We start from the raw sequence: 27,939 nt of genomic DNA, 5'->3' as shown, positions 1-27,939 counted from the left end.
ATTGTTCTCAACTCTCCTGTCTGCCTCTCGCCTTTTATATGTCTCACTTCTAAGCCATGCCTTTTGGTCATGCCTTTAAGTCATGCCCTTAGGTCTTGTCTCTAAAATCTGATCTCTAAGTCACACCTTTAAGTCACACACCTTTAATCTCACACACCCAAGGAAAGATCCTGGGTACCTAAACCAAGATGTTATCAGAGTGTGCTCAGCTGTTGTAGGCTATTGTAATCCAAGTCTCATGTCAGGGTATATGGCTCAAGATGGCTACAAAGCTGATAGCCGCTTTCTGCTAAAAGTCGGCTCCCAACAGGTTGTGAGCCACTAGGCCTGAGGGCTGGGACTTTAACCCTGTGGTCCTTTGGGATAGCAGAAAGCACACAACTCTGGAGCCATGTCTTCAGGTCTCAGGTGTGTTTCTGAGCACACAGCCCCTCCCCACTCCGACTGCTCAGCATGTCTTGGGGTTATCGTTAATAAAGACTCCAACTCTCCTTCCTGTTGACTACCTCAAAGCCACGAATTCTGGTTTGATCTGAGCCAAGATCCTTAAAAATCAGGGGGACTCCTCAGGCTGCTGAGGGTGACACTGTGGAGCTGCCACTTCTCTGTCCCTTTGCTACTGGCAGTTGGACACACTCAGAACTCCTGCCCCAACACTGCAGCCAGCCCCAGCCAGCCTGGTCCCTGACGGCTTGCTCAGTCCCTGAGTCCAGCATCCCAGCCGTAGGCTTGCTTCTCACTGATGTCATCTTATCTGTTCACGAATCCCGGGCTCATCCTATAGCCACACTAACGCATTCTCACACAGTACCCAAATCTGGGAATATTGACCCTCAAACTCCTGAGGAGGAAGATGAAGATTAGACCCAGGCTTTTGTCCTTCTGTTTATTTATTTTTTTGGCCAGCTGGACTGACAACACGTATTGAGTCAGCCATGCCCCTCCCTTCTCCCAGCATGTGGAGAGGTTCAACTGTCCCATTGAGTCCTGCTTTGGTGACGTCTTGGGTGGCACTTCCTGGGTCTATACTGCAGGATGGCTGTACAGGCAGAAGGCTCAAAGCTAAGGCAGCCAGTGGTCTCCTCTCCTGCACAGAGCCCCCAGGGCAGCAGAGCAACCTCCTCAAGATGGTGGGGCCTCCAGGGTCGATCCTGTCTTAGGAAAGGCACTCTTCCCTGGGAATCCAGTTTCCCTAACGGTCACCAGGCCTCCAATCACTTCACTTCAGAGAAATTCCAAGAGGATTTGGACAACCAGATTCCCAGGCATCAGATGACAGGGAGCTTGTAAGGCTGAGATATCTGCCACTCCAAAAGCACCCCAGGCTGGGTGGCAGTAAAGGCTGGTCCTGGCTGGGAGCTTACAGTGGAAATGATGGTCATACTTTGACCTGAATGAATCCTGGGGTACTTCCTGAGAGGGGTAGACTCTCTCTTGTGAAGCAGTCTACTTATAAAGGGTATGTGAAAAAGTCTGACTTTATAACCATCCCCGGCAGGGCAGGAGACAACGCCCAAAACAACTCCCCCCACCCCAGTCTTCCACCATAGGAAGCACAGGCCAAGATGCTGACAAGGTCAGTGTTCCTAGACACCCAAGTGGATTTACCCACAGATAGAAGAATTTGTGGAGATAGTATTCAAAGCTATCCCCATGGGTCATGTTGATCCACATGAGAGTCTGGTAGACACAGGGCCCTTCTTTGGGGGCACCAAGAGGATTCATGTCTGGGAACTGAATGGGCAGCAGATAAAGGCAGACATTTCAAGAGAAAAGGCTTCTGGGGAGCTTGGGTCACCCTGGGCATTCATTCTAGACACTGGGAGTCTCTAGGTGCATGTCGCTCTGGGGTCTGTCCCAGTCTCCATCAGCCGGGCGGATGCCCCATCCTGGGGACGGGCTGGGAATGGGTGGTGGCTCAGGGTACCATGTGCCACCACTTGAAGTCGAAAGGCTCCCGGCGCACGTTGGTGCCACAGTGAACCTCTCCGTGGAGCATGTGGTACGGTGTGAAGTCATCAATGAAGGTGCAGTGCAGACCCAGTGGCTCCAGCAGGGAGCGCACCTTCTCCTCCAGGCAGCATCGGCCATTGATGATGGGCCCGAAGGGCTTGGGGATGCCCAGGTGCTTGCCGAGGACCAGCATGTTCACCTGCGGGAAGGTGGGGGTCCGGATCAGAGGATGGACCTCAGCATCACCTTCCCACCCTGGAAGCCCCAGGAGAATCTGGGATTATCTCCAGGCGGCTTTGAATATGTCTGCTCTCTCATTCCTGTGTGGGGGTAGGAAACCTGGCTGGAGAGAGCCAGTGAATCAGACGCCCTGCAGAGAAATCTGCACAACCCAGGCCTGTGACTTCCCCAGCCACTAGCCCCATCACTGGTGGACTGAAGTGGCAGCCCCGTTTGTGCAACAGAACCCCCAACTCCTAGGCTATCTCTGATTGGACCAAATTAAACAGCTGACCAAAATGAACCAATCAGATTCTATCTCCCAGGAAGTTAGAGTTAACAAGGGGAGAGTCTCACTCAATCTTTGTCTTTGCAGCACCTGCATCTCATGGACATATTTGGACTTGGTCCCCAGCTGGTGGAACTGTTTGGGAAGGATTAGGAGGTGTGGCCTTGTTGGAGGAGGCGTGTCACTAGGGCTTTCAAAAAGCCCAGACCATTCCCAGCCAACTCTATCTACCTTCCAATGGTGGATCAGATGTCAACTTGCAGCGGCTGCTCCAGTACCATGCCTGCCTGCCTGGCGCCACACTCCTTGTCCTAAAGGTCATGGACTCACCCTCTAAAACTGCAAGCCCTCATTAAATGTTTTCTTCTGTACACTGTCTTAATCATGGTGCTTTGTCACAGCAGTAGAAAAGTCAGGAAGACATTTGTGTCTGTCTGCAGACCAGCAAAGGAGAGAGTGTGGCAGAGAGGCCAAACAGAGGAAGGGACATGGGCAGAAACGAGAGGCCATGCTAAAAGGTTTGCTACAGCTGTCCCCACCTTCAGATGTCACAGTGTCCTTGCTGTCAAATCTCCATATGGCTGAGCCAGCTTGGGTGGGCCTCTGACTCTAGCCAACACAAGAACCTCAACCCTTGCACAAACTTCCGGGAGTGCGTGGAGTAATTACAAGGCCGCCCTGAGCTTGCAGGAAGGAAGGGGTCAGAGAAAGGCTTTGCAAGCCGGGGCAAAAAGCCAGAGAGGGAAGGAAGGGAGGGCCAGGGGCCGGGGCCGGGGCCGGGGCTGGGGCCGGGGCCGGGTTGGTGGATACAGGCTTGGAGGATGGTGGGTAGAGAGGACAGCTGGTGACCAGGGCAGCAGAGGCACCTCTTCTGTGCAGCCCTCTGGGATCTCCACCCCTATCTCGGGTTGGCTGCACGCTGTCCTGTCTGTGAGCTGATCCCTTAACTCTTCACCATACAGAGTACTTGGTTGGGGCATGTCCTCAGAGTCACGAGAAAGGGATCCCCTCACTGGAGAACAGGGGCCATTCTTAATGATCTCTGTTCCCCACAGGATATCTGTTCTGCGCAGGGTGATGGGCAGCTGAGAACAGGGAGGGCAGAGGCAGGCTGACCTTCCTCAGCTCCTGGGTGATGCCACGTACCCTGCACACATGGTCCTGTGCAACTTCTCTTCACACCACGGATATCAAAAGTGTCCCCCTTCTTCATGGGCCACAGGAAGCTACAATGTCAGCTTGGGCAGCCTGGGGCCCTGTTCTTCTCACAGCCACCCCTGGTCACCACAATTCCACACATGATGACAGCCAAATGTCTTCCCCCCAGAAGTGAGACTCAGAGCCCAGCTGAGGGAGCCCAGGTGTTGAGGTCTGGCCCCCTGCTATGCACTGTAATGCTAAATTCTGTACCTGAAGGAATTCTCTCAGTTCCCAGCTTTTGTTGTGCAAACTTTGTTCCTTAATTTAAGACTACTGGCTAAATAAAAATGGCTAGAGACAATTACCAGAGGTAGGCAGTGGGTTTTGAGTTACCTGGGTTGGGGGTGGAGAGCAGGGGACAAGAGAAGACGCTATGGGGTAAGCGATCATGGGACCTGGCCCTGAGGGCTGGCCACTGGAGTAAGAGCGGCCCAGGCAGAACAAGGTCATATCGCGGCGTAATTGATATAATAGCTTAGAGGGCTGATATTTGCCCAGCTCCAGTGCTGTCTAAGGCTTATTATACATATCAAAGTCTTGTGTCTTTTATCTGGGAACTGAAATCTCCTAAGGTGAAACAGAAATCCCCTATTCATATTAAATATTTACCACAACACCCAGGTGCCGGGTGGGGAACTCACCAAGTCCGGGAAGAACGCCACCGCCTTCCTATTCTCCGTCTTGAAGAGCTGCGGGATGTCAATGATGTCACCCTCCGCCAGGCCCAGCTCCCGCTTCAGCACCTCACGGTTCCAGTCGATACAGCTCTGCAGGCAGGCAAGCGGCAGAACTGGAGAGACCCTGCTGCTGGTGTGGCTGAATGCCCACCATCAACTATACAGCCCCTCCTGTCTAGACCCCATCCTCCATGTCCCGCTCTTACTAGCTAACCCGGACTAACCCTAGAACAGGCCATCCTAGACCAGACTTAGGGGAGAACATTTGATACATGGTTTAAGATCCATTTGTCTAATAATGTGTGTGTGCAGTACCCATGTTGGCCAGAAGAGGGCATCAGATCCCCAAGCCAAAGGTAAAGTCAGCAGTTTGACTCCCCGTGTTCTTCAGTTCTATGGCCATCAGGGTCACAAGCCTCGCTGTTATTTCAGGATCTCCTTTCCTTTCCCTCCACACTCAACAGTGCTATCCCAGTCTGTACCCATCTGCCCCCTTCTTGCCGCCTCCCCTGCCTCCCCTTGAAGGCTGCCCTCTGGCCTGGCGGATTCAGTGCCTTTGCCCAAGTCCCAGCTGCCGGGGCACCAAGGCCATACTCTTAATCTATCCTGATGCTCACAGCCTGGGTGCTCACAACCCGGGCTGTCTCTATTCCTCAGATGCCCAGGCTGCACACACTTAATTCTCCCAGGTTAAAGGAGGGTCTGGGTCTGTTTCAATCAGACTGACCTTTTGTGAACTGCGGGTCCCAGATGTCTGCTCTAGCCCTGACTCCAGCGCCATCCAGATCGCCCTCCCACCCACAGCCCCAAGGCCTTCATACCTGTGCAAACTTATTAAAGTTGATAAGGCTCTGGTTGGAAAGAACCTGATTGATCGAGATGGTCTGGACCCGCCTGTCACCTGTGAAAGAGATAGAGAGGCCCGGGGGGCGGGGGGACTGGCACGAGGCAGAGGGAGGGCCTCTCACTCTGGGGACCAAAGGCCAAAGGCCAAGTTTACAGCTGCTGGCCTGGCTGAGTCAATGGCCAGGGCATTCTCCTGGGCAGGGGGTGGGCAGCATCTGTGAAAGCTTAGCCTGACCAATGGGCACATCTGGGGGAGCCTAGTTGCTGGTGTGCAATGAATTCCAGTGGTTTAGAGTTCACCAGAGGTGGTGATGACTTAATGGGGGTTAACAGCCATCCAGGGGGACCTGGTAAGAATTCCTCTTCCCTTAGCTCCTAGGCGTGAGGGGTGGGGGAACTGGGTCTGTTGATGGCACTCACCCCAGGGCCAGGATTTAGGGGTTCACTAGGCAGTGAACCAACCAGTCCCAGCAGGTCCTAGGAGCCCAATACCAACAGGTTTTGGCTTGCTTTTTAGGAGACTTCAGGCCTGGCCTTCCTGCCTGCCCAGTGGAGGCCATAGAGACGGGGCTGGCTAGAGAGGGGATGTAGGCTTCCAGTCCTCCCAGCAGCCGGCTAACCAAACCCTGATCATGAGGCTGAAAGAAAGTTCCATGGCTCTCCTGACTGCTGCACTCTGCAAGGGATGCCTTGTTACCACCCTCTGACTGACAAGGGGGCTGGAGCGATTAGGTGACTTACCCAAGGCCACACAGCTGTGGTTCTCAACCACCCTAATGCAGCTCCTCATGTTCTGGTGCCCCCCCCCAAACCATAAAGTTATTTCATTGCTACTTCATAACTGTAATTTCGATACATAACGAACTGTTACTTATGAATTGTAATGCAAACTTCTGATACACAGGACAGCCACCTGTGGGGGTCACGACCCACAGGTTGAGAACCATTGTCATAAGCACTAGGTTGGGGGAGGGGTTGGGCTGAGAGCTAGGTGCTGACGAAGAGCTTCTCGGCCTACCTCTAACCTGGAAAAGGCAACAGTGTGAACTTTGTGTCTGAGGGTCAGGTGGGGGGCATAAGGAAACTCCTTTGACCTGTAGACACAGCTGTAGGTCTCATGTTCCCACCTAGAGGCAGACCAGCTCCATGACATCCTTTGTGAGGCCCTGGGGCCAGCATCTTCTCCCTCCAAGCCTCAACTGACAGCAAGTCTCCCCACTTTCCTTCCCCAGGGTCTGTCAGGATCATCAGGATGAAGTCTGTGATACCCCAAACCTGGGGCCTGACACTCCTGTGCTCTTGACAGCAGCCTGGAGTGTCTGCAACTGCAGGCAGGTGACTGCTGCATGTGGCTCCTCTGTGACCTTTCCCCGCAGGGCAGGTTGGCCTAATGCTGGCCCCTATTGCTCACTGTAAAAAAAAAAAGTCCCCAGGAATGATCAGAGCCACTTCTTCCTGTCACTTCCCCCGCCCCCAAAACAGAATCTGGCCTTAAGGTTCTCTCAAGATTAAATCTGGGTTTAAAGAAATCTCACTAGGGTTCCCTTGGAACAGTGACTTAGGGGACAGCTGCCCCCCCCAACCCCGCAACCTCCATGCTGTGCTGGGATTGGGGGCAGGACAGGGCGGCATTCTCTGCCTCTAATGTGGTCAAGAAAAATCTAGGACTTCAGTGCCCAAAAGGATTTTATTTTATTTACTGAGCCAGGTTCTTACTGTGTAACAGAAGCTAGCTCATTGTGTAGTAGAGGCTAGCCTCACACCTGCATTTCGGGTCACGGGTCTGCACTGTGCCTGGCTGCAGTCCAGCCAGCCCTGCCCATCCAACCTGCCCCCACTGAATAACGAAAACATGGCTCCCCATCCAAGAACAGGGTGGGAAACCCATGTAAAGAGAAACTACGTTCCTCATAGTCTCTCGACTAACCAGTGTTTATGATTTGCTCTTTGATGGGTTATCCCTCTGAGTTCTGGGCTGTGCATGGGGGGTAGTGTGGACCTTCATAACCCTGAGGCCTGGCTTTGATGTGCCTTGGTGAGAGATTACTCTGTTGCCATGGTCTGACTCACCGAGCTAGACACCTCCCTTCCCACAGGCTCACCGCCTCAAGCAGCCACCACTAGAAGTCTCCAGAGGGCTGCAGCCTCCAGGCAAAGATATGCCCACAAGGGGCTCCTCCCACCAAGCTACCCTTCAGCTACCCCTAAACGGCAAGGGCAGTAGTTGCCAGGCCACGGGCTCCTCCCCAAGCCCAGGCCCTATCGAAGGTGAGGGCAGTAACTGCATCCCGTGATGACCAGGAACAAAAGACACTGTAGTTGGGGCTGCAGAGAGCAAGGTAGAGACCCCTCCCCTCCTCCCAGGGAGACAGAAGGCCAGTGATGGAGATTCTGGGGCTCCAACAGCTTCGTAAATCTGTCAGACCTCATTTAAAAACTCACTAAACTGCAAACTTAGCCACTAAAGGACATCAAACCTGTGCTCTGGGACCTTCTGAACAGAGAGACCTAATGGGACATCCCTGTGTACACCTGGCCCTCACCTTCTCCATACCCTACACCTGGCATTGCCTTGACCCCACCATAGCCAGGTCACCAGTGATGCAGAATGCCATGTCAGGAGGAAGCAGTCCTGAATTTTGGGGTTACCACCTAGCTTGAACACGTTCCTTCCTTTCAGATGTCACTGTGTGCTCAATTCAAGGAGAGAGATTCAGCACCATTTGGGAGGGACTTGGTACCTTTACTCACCAATGACCCCCTCAAAAAGGAGGGATCTGCCATGACCCCACTTCTGCTTTTCCTGGAATAACCTGAAGCAGGCGGCAGGGCTGGCCAGGAGGAGCCGGAAGCCCTGTGTGTGGAAAGCAGGCACAGCTGAGCTCACAGACACACAGGCCTACCAGCCCCAGCTTAGCCCCGGGCCCAAGCTCTAGAGGCCGCCACGACACCTAGAAGGCCTTACTTTCCCGTCTGGTGCAGGGACAAAGCTCAGAAACTCATCCACATGGCCCACAGCTAGCCAGTCCACAAACAGCTCCACCAGCGGTTGAACCTTCTGGGCACGGAGGAAGTCTCGCACCACCTGAGTAACTCTGCGGCCTCTCGACCTGGACCGGGGTTAGGAAAGGACACCAAAGTCAACACAGACTCCAGAAGAAAGAGAATGGCCAGAGAGAAGCTCTCCAGAGTATCTGACTCCAGAATACACTCATAGGCATAGTAGCTCAGACCTGACGTTCCAGCATTTGAGAGGCTGAGGCAAGAGGGATGCAAATTTAAGGCCAGCCCAGGATATATAGTCTGTGGCCAGCCTGAGCTACACGGTAGGACTTTAATCTCAAAACATTTTATTTTATAAACAAGAAAGATACTAAGCATATTTTAATAATCCACCCAGGGTGGGTTCTGATTATCCTACTTAGCTAGATAGGGTAAGAACTACCTCAGAACCACCCATTCTCCTGGTCACGACCACCTCTGCCTTGGGTCTCACATAGCTGTGGAGAGTTAGCTTACACCTGTCTTGCTGTAGCCTTTTTCCCAGGATGTCAGTGGAAAGGTCCACAAGATGGCCCCAGCAGGTCTTATGACCCTGGTACTTTCTGTTCATGCATTTGCAACCTAACCATCTTTTGCATCCTGGCAAAGAGTCAATAGCACGGTCCCAGAGTTCTCTCTCAAGCGCCACTCCAGATGCATCTATTAGTGGGTCTTGTCTGTCCTAGCGGTTTTCTTGAACTTGATTATAAATATTACTCTCCTTTTCCGTCATCAGCTGGTGTCACACGCAGAATACCCCACCTCTGTTTGGATGTGTGTGTATGCATGTGTGTTGGCACACGTGTAGGTGTGTACGCATGCGTGCATATGTGTGTGCACATGCACAGGCGTGTGCATGCATGTGTGTATGTGTGTATGCATGTGTGTGCACAGATGTGCAGGTGTGTGTGCATGCATATGTGCATGAATATGTATGTGTGTGTGTATATGTGCATGTGTGTGCACATGCACAGGTGTGTGCATGCATGTGTGTATATGTGTGTGTATGCATGTGTGTGCACAAATGTGCAGGTGTGTGTGCATGTGTGTGCATGCATATGTGCATGAATATGTGTGTGTAAATGTGCATGTGTATGCACATGCACAGGTGTGCATGCATGTGTGTGTACGTGTGTGTGCATGTGTGTTCACAGATGCGCAGGTGTGTGTGCATGTGTGTGTATATGTATGTGTGCGTGTATATGTGCATGTGTGCATGCACATGCACAGGTGTGCATGCATGTGTGTGCATGAGCATGTGTGTACACGTGTGTGCATGTGCATGCATGTGTGCGAGTACATGTGTGCATGTATGTACACATCAAGGCTACTGTCATCTCAACTTACAGTTTAGTCAATCCCTCGCCTGCTCTCAGAAAAAGATCCAACATTAGTCATTTCTACCACAGTGTGAAGCAGCTTTGACTTAGATGCTATTTTCCTCTCCACTCTCAGCTGATACCTTCTCTTATCTACTATGTCTGTTTCACAATCAGGACCTCAGTCTAGCCAGAATGTCCCATGTGTGACTCAGCCTCTCTGGGCTCCTTGTAAAGGAAAGGGTTGGACTTAACAACATGTTAGGTCCCCATCGGCTCTGGCCCGCTTCTGACTGCAGGGGAAGCAGAGGCCGGCTGGAGAGTTAGCCCATCCCACGCAGGACTTCCCTGCCACCACCACTAGCACCCAGAGCCTCTCACCCAGGAAGGTTGCCCCCGATGAGGATCCTCCCCAGGGGATACTCCTTCCCATTGGCCACCACGGGTGGGCTGACCTCTAGGTTCCCAAAGGAGTCCAGACCACTCACAGAACTGTCTGCAGGTTCCCGAGTCACATAGCCAAAATCTAGACCCTGGTGGGAGAAACTGAGTCAGGCAGGGACAGAGTACCAGGAAGAGTACATATCCCAGGGACCTGACCCTGACCTCATGTGATGGGCCCTATTGTCAAGCCCTGGGCAAGGGAACCAGAGTCTAGCGGGGTGCAGGGGGGCCTCAATCTTCAAAATCTGGGCAGTGATAGTCTCCCCTGGTGTCTCTCAGAAGGAATTCAGACGTCACTGAGGGCCAATGGGTACCTGATGCCGGCCATATGACCAGTTGGGGATCTGGCAGAGCCCAGCCCTTATGGAACTGAAGGGTCTCCCCTCCTAACTCAGGGGCGTCCACTGTTACTCTGTCTATTATGAAAGGCAGCATATGCTCACAGCACCACAGGCCCTTTCCCATAGGCAGCCATCGCCATGACAATGACAGGCTTTATAAAGGCCTGCCAAGCTGTTTCTGCTGTTGAGGAAATAGACGTTCTGAGAGGAATGTAAGTCTGACAATATCACACAGCATGGAAGTGACAGCCAGACGCTCTGACACCAAAGCCCCCAGGCTCTGCTGGCTCTGCTCCCACCCCCACCCCCACCCCCACCCCCTCCTCCCACTCATCAGCAAATAAAAACACACAGTATTGATGTCTATCTCATATAAAGTGTGGGATAGACCAGCAGCAAAGACCATTCCTTACCTCTATACAAACATCACTGGCCCCCTCTCATACGGTAACTGGCCAGCCTGCTGTCACCTGGACAGAACAAGTGCTCCTCTCTGTACACCTGGGTGTCCCTGGAATAGGTGCTCTCAGTCCCCAGGGATGCACCGCCCCCCAACTCACCAGGATCCTTTTGTAAGGGAAGCCCTGCAGCTCCCCATTCCTCGGAGAGTCAAAGACCACCGGCAAGGTCTTGTGTGGCGCCTGCACATACCCCAGCTCCATCTCATCCTGCCGATGGGGAGAGAGACCTTATCTGTAGACAGGCTGCAGCGCCCCAAGTGTTGGGCCCTGGGCTCTCAGGGAGGGCCGCTCCTAGTAGTGGGGCATTCTCGGCCCTTGGAGGTGGGGGAAGCCAGCAAAGAGAGGGGACTTGGGTTGCCTTTGAGTGTCATAGGAGTAGAGAACACAGGTTCAGGGTGGCTACAGAGACAGGTGTAGTACTGCCAGTGTTTGATGAGCCGCCCACCGAGCATGCACCCACTCTTATAGCCTCCAAACTTGGTCATGGAGGCAGCAGTGCTGAGGAACCTGAAGCAGAGATGTCTCCTCAGAGTTCATAAGGAAACAATGGCCCAGAGTGCATGACGTCACGGCCAGAGAGCAGCCTGCTGTGTGCCGGGCCCTGAGCTCCTTATGAACACAGACTCCATTGGTGTCCGTGACTCATCCATAGACGACACTGTTATCACTCATGTGATACACAAGACCAGAGAGGGACAGAGGAGACTGTTTCTTCAAGGACACACAACCTGTCAATGGCAAGAATCTAAACCCTAGCTGTCTCTCCAGGACACTTCCCAGAATCACCTCACGGGGGCTAAACCTACCCTCTCACAGCTAGACTCTAGCTGGACTGGAAACTCCATAGCTTGGCATTCAAGGCCTTCCCCTCAGTGCTTGTGCCTTCCCAGAACCATTGTCCTGACCCAGAGCACAGGAGGCTCTCTCTCCTGCCTCCTACCTCTGGGGCCATCGCACTTGCTTGTCCTCTGAGGACCTTCCCTGGCCCAGCCCACCTGATGCTTGGCAGTTCTGGGGCCCCAGCACTGCCTCTGTCAGCAGAGTGGCCTGGGTGTTCATTCTATGAGCTCATTAGCAAACACCCAGGGGTGACTGAGGCCAGAGAGGATGCAGTGATGCTATGCAGGGCCTAGGGGCATGGGAGGAGTCCTGGGGAAGAGCAGGGACTATTCCCAGCATTCCCTGTAGGATATAGCCCAGCTCCCACAGAGGCCCCTTCCCTATGCCCTCCGTCCTGGGCCTTTTCCTTAGAGGATCCTCCCTCCCCTGGGGCTTTTGATCAGAAACCCCAAACCTTGGAACCCACCCTCTGTCTCACCCATTTCCCTTGCAGAATCAGTAAGGCCTCCTCTGGTCCTTCTGACATCTGGCACCCCCTTACACCCTGGAATCCAGGGATTCTGAAAGTCATTCTCCATAGTGGGTCTTCATAGCCCCATGCTATGGACAGACTGGACCAGATACTCAATGGGGGGCTTACCTTGGTACTGAAGTTTTAGCAATACTATAGGACTCTGCATGCTAAAGCCCAGTCCCTCTCCCTGACTCCATGTGACAACCACAATGTCTCCAGATGCTACTTAATGTCCCCTTGTGGGACAATCTGCCTCTTAGCTCAGTTGCTGCGTGTTGCTCTATGTCTGGAGTCAGGGAGCCCTGGGGCCTCCCGGGTACTTCCTTGCAGGATGGTATCCCAGAGGGACTGCCTGTAGCGCTGGTTACCTGGATCCATCGGTCATTCCGGTTCTCGGCCTGAGGACAGATGGTGAGTTTGCAGCCCGCCTTCCTGGCCAGCTCCTCCACGGCTTCCACAAAGCAGGTGTTGTTCCTCACCCTGTGAGCAATCGGGGGGGGGGGGGGGGGGAGGAGGGACTCAGAGCCAGGGCCCAGGAGCAGAGATGACGCTGATGCTAGGGCTCCACCCAGACTCACCGGCACACGTACACCTCCAGGGGCGGCAGGGTGCTGGGTGTCATGATCCAGGGTGCCACCCGGAACACCACTGTGTCGGTGAAGATCGGGGTCTCGGAGAAGTCCTTTAGGAAGACCAAGATAAAGAGTTTTACCCAGGAGGAGTCCAGTGGCTGACGAGAGTTCTGGATCTCGGAACCCTCTCTAGGGTCCTCAAGAAACTCCCCAGTTTGGGCTGTGGATGTAGCACAGCTGGTAGAGTGCTTGCCCAGCATTCACAAAGTCCTGGGTTCTATCCCCACGACTGCATAAAATGGCAATGCGTGCCTTACAAGCATAACTCTCAAGAAGTGCAGACAGGAGGGTTAGAAGTTCAAGGTCATCCTTGGTTATGGAGTGAGATAAGACCAATCAGGGACTACAAGTGACCCTGTCTTTAAAAAAAAAAAAAAAGTCCCTAGGCTTTTCTAAAGTCTGGAGATGCCCAGTGGAGTCACAAGGGAGTGTGAGGCCATGTCCACATCTGTCAGGAACGGAGCATCTGTCTCACGCTCTGCCTGGCCAACCTTACCTCATTGGAATCATCTAGCAGGGTGACATGGAAGGAGATGAGTCCTGGGAAGCCTGCATCAGGGAAGGAGAGGCCCTCCACGAAGAAGCGCTCCTCATAGCCGTTCAGGCGGGGTACCTCATAGGACATCCTGTCCGGGCCCAGAACATACTTATAGGCCTCACAGGAATCCTCGGGGCCTATGGGAAGAGGAGTGGCCATGACTTTTGGGTTGCTCGGAGAATGCGAAGGGCTCAAGAGAGTTGAGCATCCTCACCCAGGGCCAAGGCAATCAGCCCTTCTTCTCCTACCCCCAGCCAAGAAGCAAAGAAGGCACGGGCCTGTGGGAGGTGGGGAGGGGCACAAGGTCATGTTTTCCCATATCCCAGCTTGTTGCTTCTACCCATCTCTCCTACAAGAATATGCAGACAGGCGCTGGAGAGGCAGTTTGGCAGCTAAGAGTACTTGCTGTTCTCGGCCCCTGCACTGGGGTTACAAGGCTCACAACCACATGTAATTCTAGCTCCAACGGATCTGATGCCTTCTCCTGGCCTCCCTGAATACCTGCACACACGTGCCATACCCACACCCTCATGCACATAAATAAAAACAAATCTTAAAATGAGTGCAGATTGCATTAAGAATGAAGGCAGCCCGAGTGTGGCGAGCCTGGCTCTGGCAGGTCTTGCCCTTCTCCCCCATTCCCTCTGCCTTGCTGAAAACCATTAGATTACATCCCTAAAGCTAGTCACCGAGGTCTCTTCCCTCCTCCTGAGGCTGACTACCAAGGTCCAGCTATGAAAGTACTGAAATCCAGCAATCAAAAGCCTCCTTTGGCTAATCCTAATTGATATGTCCAATTAAAATGAAACACCTCATTCTAACGTGGGATTTCCCCTGTACCGTTATAAACCGTCATTTGCCTATGGGCCGTGTCTGTCTCCTCACTATCCAGAGGCAGTCCTTTGTCCTTTGGGGACAAACACCCCTTATAACGCTCTCCCCGTTCCATTAACCTTCTCCCTTACCCTCTACATTCTAGAAGTCTTTGTCTCTTATTCACTGACCTCTGTCCCCCTGGAGCAAAGAAATCTCCTTTGTGCTGAGAACTTGGTCTCGAGCTAATACTTTTCTTCTCAAAGAAGCCCCACTCCAACCATGGGTGGTGGCACATTCCTTTAATCCCAGCACTTGGGAGGCAGAGGCAGGTGGATCTCTGAGTTCAAGGCCAGCCTGATCTACAGGTGCTGAAATTACACAGAAATACCCTGTCTGAGGGGGAGGGGCAGGGAGAAAGAAAAAAAGAAATCCCACTTTAAGGGTGGAGGTGGAGAAGCCCATTCTACCAACCTACCGGCTATAGGGATGATGGCTCAGTCAATAAAGTGCTTGATGGGCAAGCATGACAAGCTACCCAAGTTCTGTGTCCAGAAGTCTTATTTAAAAAGCTGGTGAAGGGTCTGAAGACATCTACAGTGTACTTACATATAATAAATAAATAAATAAATAAATAAGTTGGTGAAGAAATAAGTTGGTGGTACATGCCTTTAATCCCAGCACTAGAGAAGCAGAGGCCGGCAGATCTCTGCAAGTTTGAGGCCAGACTGATCTACAAAGAGAGTTCCAGGACAGCCAGGGCCACACAGAGAAACCCTGTCTTGAAAAACAGCTGGTGAAAGACTCTGTCTCAAACAAGACAACGCCTAAGGAGTGACACCGGAGACTATCCGCGGGGCCTCGCCCTACGTGCACACATACATGTGCACATGCGTGTGCACACACACACACACACACCTCCAACTGCTCTGACACCTAGGGTATCCTCAGAACCTGAGCTGAGATGAACATCTGTGCACAGCAGGAAAACAGAAGAGGCCCCTGGTTGGGTGCTCCATAAGCACTCACCACAGACGTGGAAGACCCGAGCTCGCTCTGCATCATAGCTGGAGGTGTGGAGGATAAGCCTGTGGTCGTCAAAGAGGGCGTCGGGGCCCTGAGTCCGTAGGACCATGACGGACATGTCTTCCAGATCTGCGAAAGCAGATGGAGGCTGTTGATTGACAGCTGTTTCCCATGGCACTGGGCAGGTGTCAGGGTGTCCCAGTCTCAGCTCATGGGGACACTATAATCCATTGGTGTGAACAACAGAGGTGCGTGTATACATGTGACACTACCCTGCTTGTGTCTTCTTGTGGCCCAGGTAGTCTCATCCCAGAGGAAGCCCACCTGGGCATCTCGCTGGACAAGCCACGACCCTTTCCATCTCTAGGGGATGCTCACTTTAGAAGCGGGCTTCTGTGAGCATTATGCAGGGACTCACTCAAGCACAAGTTAGAGATTCAGGGTGGAAGGGTCTGAATTTGGGGTTGGCAGCCCACAGACTTGATGTGCAATTTGGGAGACTCTTCTGACCTGTGAGCCTCCTCTTTAAACTGGGGGTAACAACACCCACCCCTGGATGATTAAAGAAAGATCTTGGGGAAGGGTCTTGCACATGGCTGGTATTCAATGCTAGCAGCCCCTTCTCTCCAGCAGGAAGAGAATGCTGGGTGACCTGGAAGGAATGCCTACCACAAGCACGGGGGACTGAGGAGAGGCAGCTGCCAGCCTGGGCTGGGTTCTGAGGAATCCCATGATAAACTCTGCCTCTCCCTTGTGTGACTTCAGAGCCCCACCTGGGGGTAGGGACTCCTGTCAGGTAACTGAGGAGGGACCCTGGGTACCCAGACCCTGGACTGTCCCCAGCTCACTCACCTCGCAGGCAGTGCACGTATTGGTCACAGTTATCTTGGACATCAGAGCTGACATTGTCCCGATCACAATTCACCAGCAAGATGGCTCCATACCCATCAGGCCCCCACACCCACTGCCTCTGTCAGGGAGAAAATACCCAGTCTCCTGAGCCTTCACCACAACCCAGGAGGAATCCACCTTCACTGAAGGAACCCCTGCTCAAATAACATTAGTGCCACCCCAAAGCTAAACCATCAAGGCCAAACCACAAGGCTGGCTGTCATGGCTGGCTGTGAGGTGCCTCTCTGGCCATGACCCTCTTTCTTTATGGTAAGTTCTTGGCTCCTTTCCCATCCCTCCCGCCCAAGCCCTTTTCCAGACAATGGGATCCCTCCAGACATTCCTTCCAGGAAGTCCTCCTTCCTTCCAGACACCTTGATGTCTTTTAAGCCCACAATGCATCAGTGCTACCAAGACCTCATGAAAGACCGTTAATAGCGTCTTGTACAGTAGGCTACTCCTTCTGCCCAGATCTGGTCCTCACAGTTACTACCTGTGAGACAAATCTGCTCACTGCCTGTGTTTTATCAATAAAGTTTTAGCAGAACACAGTCTTGTAACCGGCTGCTTCAATGCAGTATACGTCACAAGGTGTAAAACATTTACAATCTGGCATTTATTTATTTGTTTGTTTGTTTGTTTGTTTATGTTTTTCAAGACAGGGTTTCTCTATTAACTGTCCTGGAACTCCCTCTGTAGACCAGGCTGGCCTCAAATTCAGAGATCCACCTGCCTCTGCTTCCCAAGTGCTGAAATTAAAGGCACGCACCACCATGCTCCAGTAAGTCATCTGTCTGTCTGTTATCTGTCTGTCTGTCTGTCTATTTAAAGTTTCATAACCCTTGACCTAGTTTATAAACCTAGAACTTTCTCCTCATCAATCAATTATAACCCAGGGCTGGGAACCCATGTTATGATCATGTTTGCTGATGATGAGCCCCTCCCCCCAGGGACTCCTGGCCCCTGTCTGGCTACCCTGATCTCACATCAACTGGGAGGGAAGGGGACACTCATAATGGCCTGGCCCCTCTGACGGGAGCACAAGAACTCCACACCTGCTGCCTACCTTATCCACGAAGCTCCTGTCTTGTCGGTCCTCGCAGTTCAGGTCACAGTCTAGGGTGATGTCTGTTGGGGAGGCAGCAGCAGGTAAGTCCCCATGATAGACCATGTGACTGGAGACAGTCTCTATAGACAGGAAGCTCTGTCGGGATGCTCTCAGCTCCTCAGGATGAAGCAGTGAGCTTGGATTTTGGTGTCAGAAGAACACAGTGTGAAGGTTGGCTCAGCCACCTCTCTGTACAGCCTGGGAAACGCTGCCTTGGCGTTTCCCAACCCAGACCATCTGCTCAGCCTTTCTCGCTGGAAACCAGAGGGCTCTTTGAATGAACAGTGCATAAGGGGTCAGACCAAGCCTATAAAATGAGCTTGGTTTAGTTTTTAAAGGATAGACAGACAGACAGACAGACAGACCCCTCAGGTGCTTTTATTCACCTACCGTTGTGACAGGAATGGTGGAATCTCACCAACATACCACACAAAAGAACAGGTGCTGAGGGATTCCACCCACAGAAAACCCGACAGACTACCTGCTTGGCTACACGAGCTCAGTTGTAAGCCACACGGAAGACAAAGAGAACCCAGGGCAGAGTCATGTATCGTGGTGGCTCACACCCTGGACTCAGTGGTTGCTGCTTGTGTGTAATTATTCATTTAATGTACCTAGTTGGGTGCGTGTAGTGATTTTTGTTTTTGAGACAGAGTCTTCCTCTGTAGCTCTGTTTGGCATGGAACTCACAGACATCCTCCTGCATCTGCCTCCCAGTGGTGGGATGAAGGGCGTGTACCACCACACCTGGCCTCCAAGTTTTATGGCAGAGTCTCTTATTGAACCTGGCTAGCCAGCAAGACTCCAGGGTCCTCCCACTTTCTCCTCCCAGTCCTGGGATTATAAACACAGAGTACCATGCTCTGGTCTTATCTGGGAGCTGGGGATTCAAACTCAGGTCCTCTCGCTTGGTCAGCAAGCACCTTACCCACTGAGCTATCTCCCCAGGCCTTTCATTCCCTATGTTTGAATTTTCTAATGTGCATTATTTTTCAATGAAATTTTTTTTTTTAAGTTTGGAGGGGGAAGGAGGGGTGTTTGTGTGTGTGTATGTATGTATGTATGTATGTGTATGTGTGAGTACATGTGTGTGTTTGTGTGCATATCCTTGCACAAGCTAGGAGGGTAGTCTACTGTGGAGCTGCATGCCCAGCTCCCAACTGCTTCTTTTTTTTTTTTTTTTTTTTTTTTTTTTTTTTTTGGTTTTTCGAGACAGGGTTTCTCTGTGTAGTCCTGGCTGTCCTGGAACTCACTCTGTAGACCAGGCTAGCCTTGAACTCAGAAATCCGCCTGCCTCTGCCTCCCGAGTGCTGGGATTAAAGGCGTGCGCCACCACCGCCCGGCCCAACTGCTTCTTTTACACAGACTCTGGTTCAGTTCATCCCCAGCCCTTGCAGGGCTCCCGGGTCACATCCTCAGCCCTGCCCTGCTTACCCACACAGGTGAGGTAGAGTACCGAATAGGCCAGGGGCAAATGCTCGTGGCTGGAGTGGTAGGCTATCTGAACCTGCAGAGAGACATGCACAGTGTCACATGTGGACAGGCCTGTGGGACCTGGGGGGGGGGGGCAGGAACCGGACTTTCAGCAACCTTTGTGAGCTGTGTCCTTTAAGGTCCTCGGGGTCACTTACTCCCACACCTGCACACATCTGTAAGGTGGGCACCATTTGTCCTGGATCCACGGGGACCTGGATTCTAGTCCTACCAACAGCTACCCGGGCTTGAGCTCAACATCTCGTAGCCAAGGTCCTGTGCCTGCCTCAGCTGCCTCGGTTTCCCTGCCCCTTCTGATCAGAACTGGAGACCTGCACGCCCCCCATTTTGCAGGTAAGAAAACGCAAGAGTCCTGCATTTGATGGTAGCACGCTTGGCACTCAGTGGTCACAGAGGCACACTGCCTGTGAGCCCTAAGGCCAGCTGGGTCCCAGATCCCATGCCTGTGACTGCAGCTATCCTGAGACACTTTCTGACCGTCTCTGGGTCTCAGCTCCTTCAACTATAAAGTGGCGGATAATAATGGTTTCTACCCTGTAGGGTGGATTACAGCTGGAGGATTAAAGAGGCAGAGCATGTGGGGGTTCATCACAGCTGGCCCAGGCTCAGCTCACAGCCACCATTAAGGGTGAGGACGGAGGTGGTGACACTGGGAAGTGTCGGTTCCTTATTAGGACTTGTGACTTCAGATAAGCTACACCCCTTCTTGGCCTCAGTTTCTTCTTCTGAAGAATGGGCTTATTGAGCTCAGAACAGAAGGAAGATGGGAAGAATGGGCGGGGAGGGAGTCAGATCCCAATGTGTAGGAGTTTCTTCTTCTGTCCCTGAGCTGGGTGGGTTTCCTGACAGTTACTTGTGCTCCACATGGGGGGGGGTCTGCCAATGATAGATGGGCTACCCAGGGCTTAAAAGTGGTCAGTGCTTCTTAAAGGGCTAGTTCCCCTAAAACATTGCCTTTGATACTAGAATATCTCCCTCACGACAGGCCCTGGTCCACCTCATCTCTTCAAGGGAATGTTACCAGACACCAGCTCAAAGGCCACCATGTCTTGTTTTAAATCTCTCCTAGCTTTTAAATGGGGACAGGAAGAGGGTAGGAAGAAGAGAAGGGAGACCTCTCAGGGAAATGTCAGCTCCCAGATGTCAGTTTACCCCTCCGCCCCTGCCCTGTCCTCCAGTCAAAGCAGCAGGGAACTTCCTAACCAAGCCCTTCCTTGCAGATGTGGAAACTGAGGCCCAATACAGCGGGACTATGCTCACTCATGGCAGCTGGTCAAACAGAAGGCACTCGGGGTCCATCCCCACCTACCCTGGGAAAAGGACTAGAATGGCCCTATCCTTCAGAATGACACACAGCAGTCTGAGGACATACAGCCACGACCTGTAAGTTGAAGAATTGAGGTCCATACCCAGCAGTGTGGTCCTCGGGCCAAGTGCCCCCCACCCCCACGGAGCTGTGGGACTCTAGATAAAGATGGGAGGGGTGAACTCACATGGCTGTCATTGAGGTCGTTGCTAGGAGAGTTCATGACCACGATGATCTCCAGCCCCTGGTTAAAGCACCACCGCCTGGTGTCAGCTCGCTCTCGGCTCCTCTCCATGCTGGGAGACACGTAGATGTCCACTCCAGGTGTCCCATAGACCTCAAACATGTCTGTGCCCTCAGGAACCGACCTACGAAGAGCAGGGAGCATGGGCGATGTGAGGGACTTACTCAGACATGTGAGCTCAAGTCTCAAACCCTCCACCAGGAAGCCTTCCCCAGCTACCCCAGGGCTCACAGCAAGCTCTGGGAAAACGGAGATCAGATACCACACAAACCATGCACATTCTCACACCTAAGTGCTGAGATTTCCAATGGCCCATCACCATCCAGCTCAACTGGGGCTGGTGATCACACACACACACACACACACACACACACACACACACACCAGGAAGTCTCAGAGAGGTGGAGGAACATGGGCTGGGAGATGGGTGCATGCCTTTAATCCCAGCACTTGGGAGGCAGAAACAGATGGATCTCTTATGAGTTCAACACCAGCCTGGTCTACATAGAGTTTCAGGACAGCTAAAGCTACACAGTGAGACTCCATCTCAAAACACAACAAATGGCAGGCAGGCAGGCAGGCAGGCAGGCAGGCAAGCAGGGAGGGAGGGAAGAAAGAAGGGAGGGAGGGAAGGAAAGGAAGGAAGAAAAGAAAGAAGGAAGGAAAGAAAGAAGGAAAGAAGGAAGGAAGAAAAGAAGGAAGAGCCGGGCTGTGGTGGCGCACACCTTTAATCCCAGCACCTGGGAGGCAGAGGCAGGCGGATTTCTGAGTTCGAGGCCAGCCTGGTCTACAGAGTGAGTTCCAGGACAGCCAGGGCTACACAGAGAAACCCTGTCTCGGAAAAAAAAGAAAGAAAAAGAAAAGAAGGAAGGAAGGAAAGACTCGGGTACTTGGGCCAGAAAGGAAGTGCTCTCTTTTGGACCCCAAGGGAGCACCTTAGCCTAGTAACCCAAGGCAGCTGCTCAGATTTCTATAACAGGCTGCCCGCCCACCATGTTTTTCCTCTGTCCTGTGTCCACCATGAAGGGTCAAGGGGCCTTGACATTTTCCTGGTGAGAAGTCCTTTGGCTCTGAGGCCCCAGTCACTCAGCTCCCCTGTGCTCTTCCCTAGGCCACCCCGTGAGTTTGCTGGGAGTCCCTACGGTAGCTGGAGACAGCCTGGCGGGGAAGAACACACAAAGGCGGCGGCTGTCACGGCATCTACACCACAGCCTGGGCAGCGTCCAGGGTTCAGAGGTGCCAGGGCTGGGGTCAGCAGTCAGGTGGCTATCAAGCCGGGTCCCATTTCTGCCAGGTGACCTTGAGTAAATCACCTCGAGTGTGGGATAATGACACACACTTGGCCAGTCTCTTGGGAAACCAGGAGGCTCAAGTGTATTTATAGCCATGAGAAACTTGGAAGACTCCTGACTAGGGTAAAGAAGGTGCTATTAAGACGAATTATGGTGCAGGCTGCAGGTGGACGGAGACAGCTCTGACAGCAAGCTGGGCGGGCAGCTGAGATGCGTCTGAGGAAAAGGCCTTTCATGCTGGAACCTCAGGAGTTCAATCTTAGACGTGGATGGCTTGATTCCCTCCCGTCTTGTCCTTGTGACGTAGGAAGCCAGCAATAGTTCTTGGGTGGAAAAAGACATGGCATGGCAAGGTGATTGAACCCAGGTTTCCTGCAGTCAGGAAACCTGGGTTCACGTCCCAGTCCATCCCTCACATCTGGAGGGGATCACATGGCCTCCCCAGAATGTCAGTCTATCCAGCTGGTATGATGGAGTCGGAAGGAGAGGGTGCGTTATTTTCCTGTTAGGGAAACTGAGGCAGTCAGAAGGCAAGACTCCAGACCACCATCCAGGGCTGATGCCCCAGCATGGAAGCCGTGTGTTGACATGGCCAGGGTGGCTACTGAAAGGAGAACCTGGGTCAGGGGCAGCAGATCCCTGTTTCCTGGAATTTAGGAATTCCATATTCTCGTTTCCTGAAAGCTAGGAAGCCCCCAAACTTCCCTTGTGTAACACTCTTCCTCAGGCCAGGCCACCGTGACTGACAGCGAAGTAAACCCCACACCCTAGCTTCTAGATGGCTCTAGGTCATGATCCTAAGCTGGCTGAGGCTGTCACAGCCTCCCTATAGCTCGAGTGTACAGTGGCCAGCGAACGAAGTAAGGTGTAACCTTGCAGGAACCAGGTCATGTTTTCTGAGACATCGACTATTCAGAGCTAAAACCTAGGCAGGGGCTGGTGAGACGGCTCAGGGAGGTAAGGGCACTTACTGCCGAGATTGATCAGCTGAGACTGATCCCCAGGACTACATGGTTAAAAAAAACAAAAACAAAAACAAAAACAAAAAACAACAAACTCTTAAAAGTTGACCTCTGACCTCCGCAAGTAGCCTGTTATGCACCACCCACAAATAAATAATAATGATTAATAATAATAAACTGGACAGTCCTTGAAAATGGGGACACCTCATTTATCCTCCGGGTGGCCAGTCCCTGGAACCTTGTGGGCCAAGCTCCCAGGGCCAGTGGAGCTGCAGGGACCTGGCCATGGAGCCTCCCAACGGCTACTGATGCCTTAGCCTCATGGCAAAGGGGCTGATTAGAAATGTTGGCCCGGAGTCCCTGCTGAGAGCACAAGGATGACTTGGGGTGAGACGACCTGGTTTTGGGAACCCATCAGCCAGCTCTTCCTCTGCACCCTTGTCCCTGCCCACCGTCACCGTGAAGATGACACCGTGATTTTGGCAAATGAAGCTGTCCCCGGTGTGGTGCGCACACTATCATCTCACTTCAGGGAAACTGAGGCTCAGGGGTGACTTGTCCAAAGTCAAGCAGTAGCTAACTGATAACACCTGATCTGCGGCTCAGCTGTCCTGTCCTTATTCCGGGGCAAAGCCGACCTGGTGTAGCCTCCCTTCTCCAGCTATACAGTTCTGGACTCTAGAACAAAAACTGCCGAGAAGTTCCGGTAGTTAAAACAGACTAAAATAGCATCCAGGTCCCCTCAGCGCTGGCCTGTGGGGACAGAGACTACAGTCAGGCTTTGAGAGGCAGTTTCAATTAACAAGGACTCCAGATCCCTCAGCCTGGCTCACAGAACTAAGCCCAGGAACCTCTGGGCCCATCTGACCCCACATCCCGCCCACCCCACTCTGGTCTGGGACAGTGGTGGTACCACTGACATTTCTCCAGAGACAGTGGCTCTGAGACCCCTTACCCAGATCCCTCCATAGGGTGGTCAGAGGAGCTGGCCCTGTTAGTCTAGGTGGCTCTGCGGCCTCAGACAGTCACATTCTATGCCAGCTTCTTGTGGCATCCTCTAGGAAACTGGGGCCCAGGGAGGAGGAGCCAGAGGCTCAGGATGGCACCGCCTTGGAGACACCGAGGACTCAAACTCAAGGCTTTACCTGGCTCCATAGGGCATCTCACGGGTGCCTGGAGCTATCTGCCCCCCCATGTCCCCCAACTAACCATGTCCAAGCCCCTCAGTTAATGAGCTGGGACAGCTTTTTCGTTTGTATATTTTTGAGGAAACACAAGCTTCAATGAGCAGGTGTGTGTGTGTGTGCACATGCACACGTGCACGCTGGTTATAACATGCAGAATCTCAAACACACTTTTTTTGGGGGGATAGGATTTTTTGGGGGGACAGGGTCTTATGTAGCCCAGGCTAGCCTTGAATTTTTTTTACATAGCCAAGGATGACCTTGAACTTCCAATTCTCTTGCTTCTGTCTCCTACATGCTGGGATTACAGTTCGATGTCAGCACATCTGTCTGGTTTTTACGGTACTAGGAATCACAACACCCTCCCCACCCCTGAGCCCCCTGCCTTGCACATGCTTAGGGAGTCTTCTAGCAACTGAGCCCCAGACCCAGAGATACTTCTACATGACTCAAAGTGCAGCTGGGGTGGAGACACTGTAGAGAGGAGCGTGCCACCTCATGGCTAGGTGTGGTCCTAAGAGACACCTGCCCTAGAGAAAAGCTTCCCCGGGGAAGCCTCCACAGCCGTCCTGTTGGTGAAGACCTCCCTGGTGGGGCTCTGTCACGGCCGCCCACCTTCTAGTTTTTCCAAGTGAGGCTTCTGGGGCTTGCTCCAAGCTGACTGGGCTGGTTCGAGAAAGCTAAGAAGCATGTGAACACCCTGTGACTACTGCCCCACTGCAGCAATGCAGACCAGACCTGACTCTTCTGGGGTCTCCCAGATGTCAACCTGAACACACACAGGGCCCTGAGCTTCCACCAGCCTCACAGGACCTTGGGAACTGGGTCCCCACCACATGTCATGGCTTGTTTGGGTTTCAAGGCCTGGTTTCTGTCTTAGCTCACTTTCTGAACCTGGATAAGTCCTTTCACCCACCAGGCCCCAGTTTCCCTATTCAGAAGAAAGGATGGGTGAGCCCCAGAAGCCACCACTGACTGGGCCAGCCTAGGGACTGCTTTCTACTCTCGTACATGACACATTATAAAGATGACAGCTAGGCCAAGCAGCCCCAGGGGACAGACACCTAGAAGTGAGTCACGTGTTAAGAGAATGTCTGAAGGTTGACAACCTTCCTGTCTCATTCCAGCCTGTGACTGTGGCCCTGGGTAAGCCCACTAGCCGTTCCAGAACTTTCCTTCTTCCCAGTATGAACCAAACTTATTTTCTCTGTCTCCAAGGCTGAAATCTCAGTCCTGAGGATGGTCCTTAGGTGGACCTTTCTTTCTTTTTTTTTCACCCATTCTCTATCTTCTGGTCCTAGCCAGCTGCTACATGGCAGGTTTGGGACCACTTGAGACTTTTCCCCAGGCTCGGGGCAGAGCCATAAAATAATGGAAATGATAATGACAGTGCGGATACCATAATAGAATCTCCGTGCATGTTAGCATCCGCTCTGGACTCTGTGGTCTACATTCCATCTCTGCCCTCCTCCCAGGGTCTCTCTGAAGAAAAGACCAGACAGTTCAGTCTCATGCCTCTCTACCAACTGGCTATGTGACCTCTGACAGGTTAGTTAACCTCTCTGGGTTAACCTATGAAATGGTGAGGCCAGCCTACATCCTTCCACTATGTTAAGCTCGGGCATCTGGGTAAAATGCTTAGGACAACGCAAGCCACCAAGAGCCCGTGCCCAGTCACATCCCTGGCCATCACATTGCAGAGCTACAAGCAGAGATGAGGCAGCCAGGAAGTACCAGAGCCAGGGCTGAGCCACCACCCTGCTGCTCCTGGTTTGGAGGCCGGGGCTAGGCTCCTGGAAGAACATTCTCTAAGATGTCCAGTCCTGCTCTCCCCTTCCAAGACACAAATTGTGGGGCAGGGAGATGGCTCAGCCATTGAAGGCTAGGTTCACAACCAAGACACAAGTTGTCTCTGCAGCCCTCACTGGATGGCCGCCTGACCAACTCAAGAACTTGCTCCTCAGGTAGGAACAGTCTTCCACTTCTGAGAGTCCCCAGGGTGGCCATACACTTATGCTCAAAGAAGCCCATGACGGGTGTGTGAAAAAAACAACACTCCATTTCCCAGGGGGACTGGCCATCGGGGTGTGTGGATATCCTTCTAGAAGACTCCAAAGCCCTGCCACCACCCAAGACTGCCTCATCCTCGGTCCTCTTGGTGAATCCCCACCACGTCCTTAGTCACTCAAGTTACCCCAACCGGCTGCTTGCCTCCCACCCAGCCCATCCTCCACCTTTGAAGGCACCTCCGAGAGGAGGAGGAGGAAGAAGGGAAGGGGGAGGGGAAGGAGCTATCCCCAGCTCCCTGGACGAGTCAAACCAGAGACATATCTACCCAATGGGCACAAGGCAGCAGGGCAGTGAGTCACCCCCATGGGCACGCAGCCCTGGAGCAGGCGGTGGCGCCAGGCAGCATCCACCCCCCTTCCGGTCCTGCCTGCTTCTTTGGAAGCCACAGACTCCCCTCTGCGTATCCTACAGTCCACCTACCCTCAGCCAGTAGCTCATCTCGGACTCGGTTATCTCCTGTGACCGGCAGCTCACTCCCTACCTTCATACCTCAGACCCTAACCGATTTCACTCCGCTTGTGAAATTCTTACTTCTGGGCTTGTTCTCGAAGGGTGTGAAACTTCTGCCCTCGGGGCATATCTGACAACATCTGAGTTTTGGCTGACCCAGCAGAGGGGGGAGCACACTATTGGCCCCTGGCAAGTGGAAACCAAAGATGATTCTCCACAGCTTTACAGTGAGTGGCACAGTCCCACAGGGACTTCTGGGACCCTGGTGCTGAAGCCACATCCAAGAAGGGGACAGGGAGGTCTGAGAGGTGACACCGTGACCCCAGCATCCTTGGAATCTGTCCTCTGCTCAGTCTCAGAGCCGGGACTCAAAAGCCTAAGAAACCAGCCTCACTCTTACAAAACCCCTACCCGAATTACCCTGTGCTGAAAGGGTTTAGCCTGGCACGCAGCAGGCACAGTGACCGTGGGTGAAGCCCTGGGTCTCCAGTGGCTAAGCAGCTGGACACCAAGTCCTTAGTAAGTCTACAGTGGGCTCAAAGTTCCGCTTTGCCTCCAGATGACTGTGTGACCTGGGCTAATGGCTTACCCTCTCTGTGCCACCACTGGCACTTTGTGAACATCACTTGAGATGTTCAGGGCTCTTTTCAAGGTGGCATCTGAGAACCGGGACCAGCTCTGGGGACAGAGCCTGGCACCTTAAGTGCTATGTCCTTGAACAGATGTGGCCTTTTAAGAAATGATTTGAGCCGGGCACTGGTGGCGCACATCTTTAATCCCAGTACTTGGGAGGCAGAGGCAGGCGGATTTCTGAGTTCGAGGCCAGCCTGGTCTACAGAGTGAGTTCCAGGACAGCCAGGGCTACACAGAGAAACCCTGTCTCGGAAAACAAACAAACAAACAAAAAAAAAAAAAAAAAAAAAGAGAGAAATGACTTGATTCTCTCTGTGCTCGTAAGCCCAAGAGTTGGAGGATAAGGGGACAGATGCCTTTTCTTGCAGGCCTTAGACAGACTGACCAGCCTCTCCTGAGGACCCTCAAACCGAGAAATGAGCCCATGGCCCCAGAGCGGTTTAAACCCTTCCTATAGAGCTCAGCTCTGCCTTGGTTCCCCCGGTTCAAAAACCCTGCTGGGAACCGGGCTGACTGCAGCAAGGACACACGCTTCTCACAGTGGGCAGGGTTCCCAAGGTTAAGTCTACAGATTAGGCACCCTAGGTCCAGCCTGTGCCCTGAGGACTATCCATCCACACAGCTCCTAGCGGCCCAGGGAATCTACACTAGGAACCCCAGACTCTCCAGAACCAACTCTTACCCATAAATGTCCACGATGGTCTCAACCCCTGCCACACACACAGCGCTGGTGGGGTGTTCCAGGGATACACGCACAATCCTCTGCAGAGACATACCCGGTAGGCCTAGGATGGGGGCTTTGGCCACCAAACCCAGCACTAGCCAGAGGTCCCCCAGGATGTGCTTTAAAAGTACCCAGCTCCGCCCCTGCAGCCCAGGGCGCAAGCTCATTGGCTTCAGCTCTAGAAGCCAAGCCTCTTCTCAAAGGCCAAAGAGCCAATCCCCTCTTCAGGATTGGCCGGAAGGGTGCCGATATTTGCATATGAACCTGAGGCTCCCCCCCTCCCCGTGCCCCCAGGGCACCAAGGGAGTTAATTTCTAGCTGGAGAGAAAACAAGTCCCCACAGGTGCTTGGACAGCACATCTGGGTTGGTTAGTGGGAGGGGGAGGACACGAAGGGGAACACGGGGCTTTGTCCTGTCCCTTCTCTG

General features: G+C 52.9%; 1 protein-coding gene across 1 annotated transcript; it reads right to left on the bottom strand.

Moving 5' to 3' along the window:
- Nucleotides 1–485: 485 nt before the first annotated feature.
- On the bottom strand, nucleotides 486–27,562 carry Padi3 (peptidyl arginine deiminase 3). Its single transcript, XM_034504103.2, has 16 exons — nucleotides 27,471–27,562; nucleotides 20,141–20,321; nucleotides 18,588–18,660; nucleotides 17,112–17,173; nucleotides 16,007–16,124; nucleotides 15,158–15,283; nucleotides 13,274–13,452; nucleotides 12,724–12,827; nucleotides 12,514–12,625; nucleotides 10,891–10,998; nucleotides 9,927–10,078; nucleotides 8,150–8,294; nucleotides 7,936–8,038; nucleotides 5,160–5,239; nucleotides 4,303–4,428; nucleotides 486–2,152 (listed from the first exon to the last, which is right to left on the bottom strand). The coding sequence occupies exons 1-16, from the start codon at nucleotides 27,560–27,562 to the stop codon at nucleotides 1,919–1,921; spliced, it is 1,995 nt and encodes a 664-aa protein (XP_034359994.1). The 3' UTR covers nucleotides 486–1,918.
- Between the last annotated feature and the right edge of the window lie 377 nt (nucleotides 27,563–27,939).

Source organism: Arvicanthis niloticus, chromosome 5, assembly GCF_011762505.2.
Source record: "Arvicanthis niloticus isolate mArvNil1 chromosome 5, mArvNil1.pat.X, whole genome shotgun sequence".
In the NCBI taxonomy this organism is placed as follows: domain Eukaryota; kingdom Metazoa; phylum Chordata; class Mammalia; order Rodentia; family Muridae; genus Arvicanthis; species Arvicanthis niloticus.
Note: the sequence above shows the minus strand (reverse complement) of the source record. Positions and strands in the feature narration are given on the sequence as shown.

Bases quoted from the DNA above. Each gene is read 5' to 3' on its own strand.
- Padi3 (XM_034504103.2), bottom strand. From the start codon at position 27,562: ATGTCTCTGCAGAGGATTGTGCGTGTATCCCTGGAACACCCCACCAGC. The intron at 17,174-18,587 runs GTAAGCAGGGCA...CCTCCCCAACAG, and splicing joins ACTCTACCTCACCTGTGTGG to ACATCACCCTAGACTGTGAC. The intron at 8,039-8,149 runs GTAAGGCCTTCT...TTCCACACACAG, and splicing joins TCCCTGCACCAGACGGGAAA to GGCTTCCGGCTCCTCCTGGC.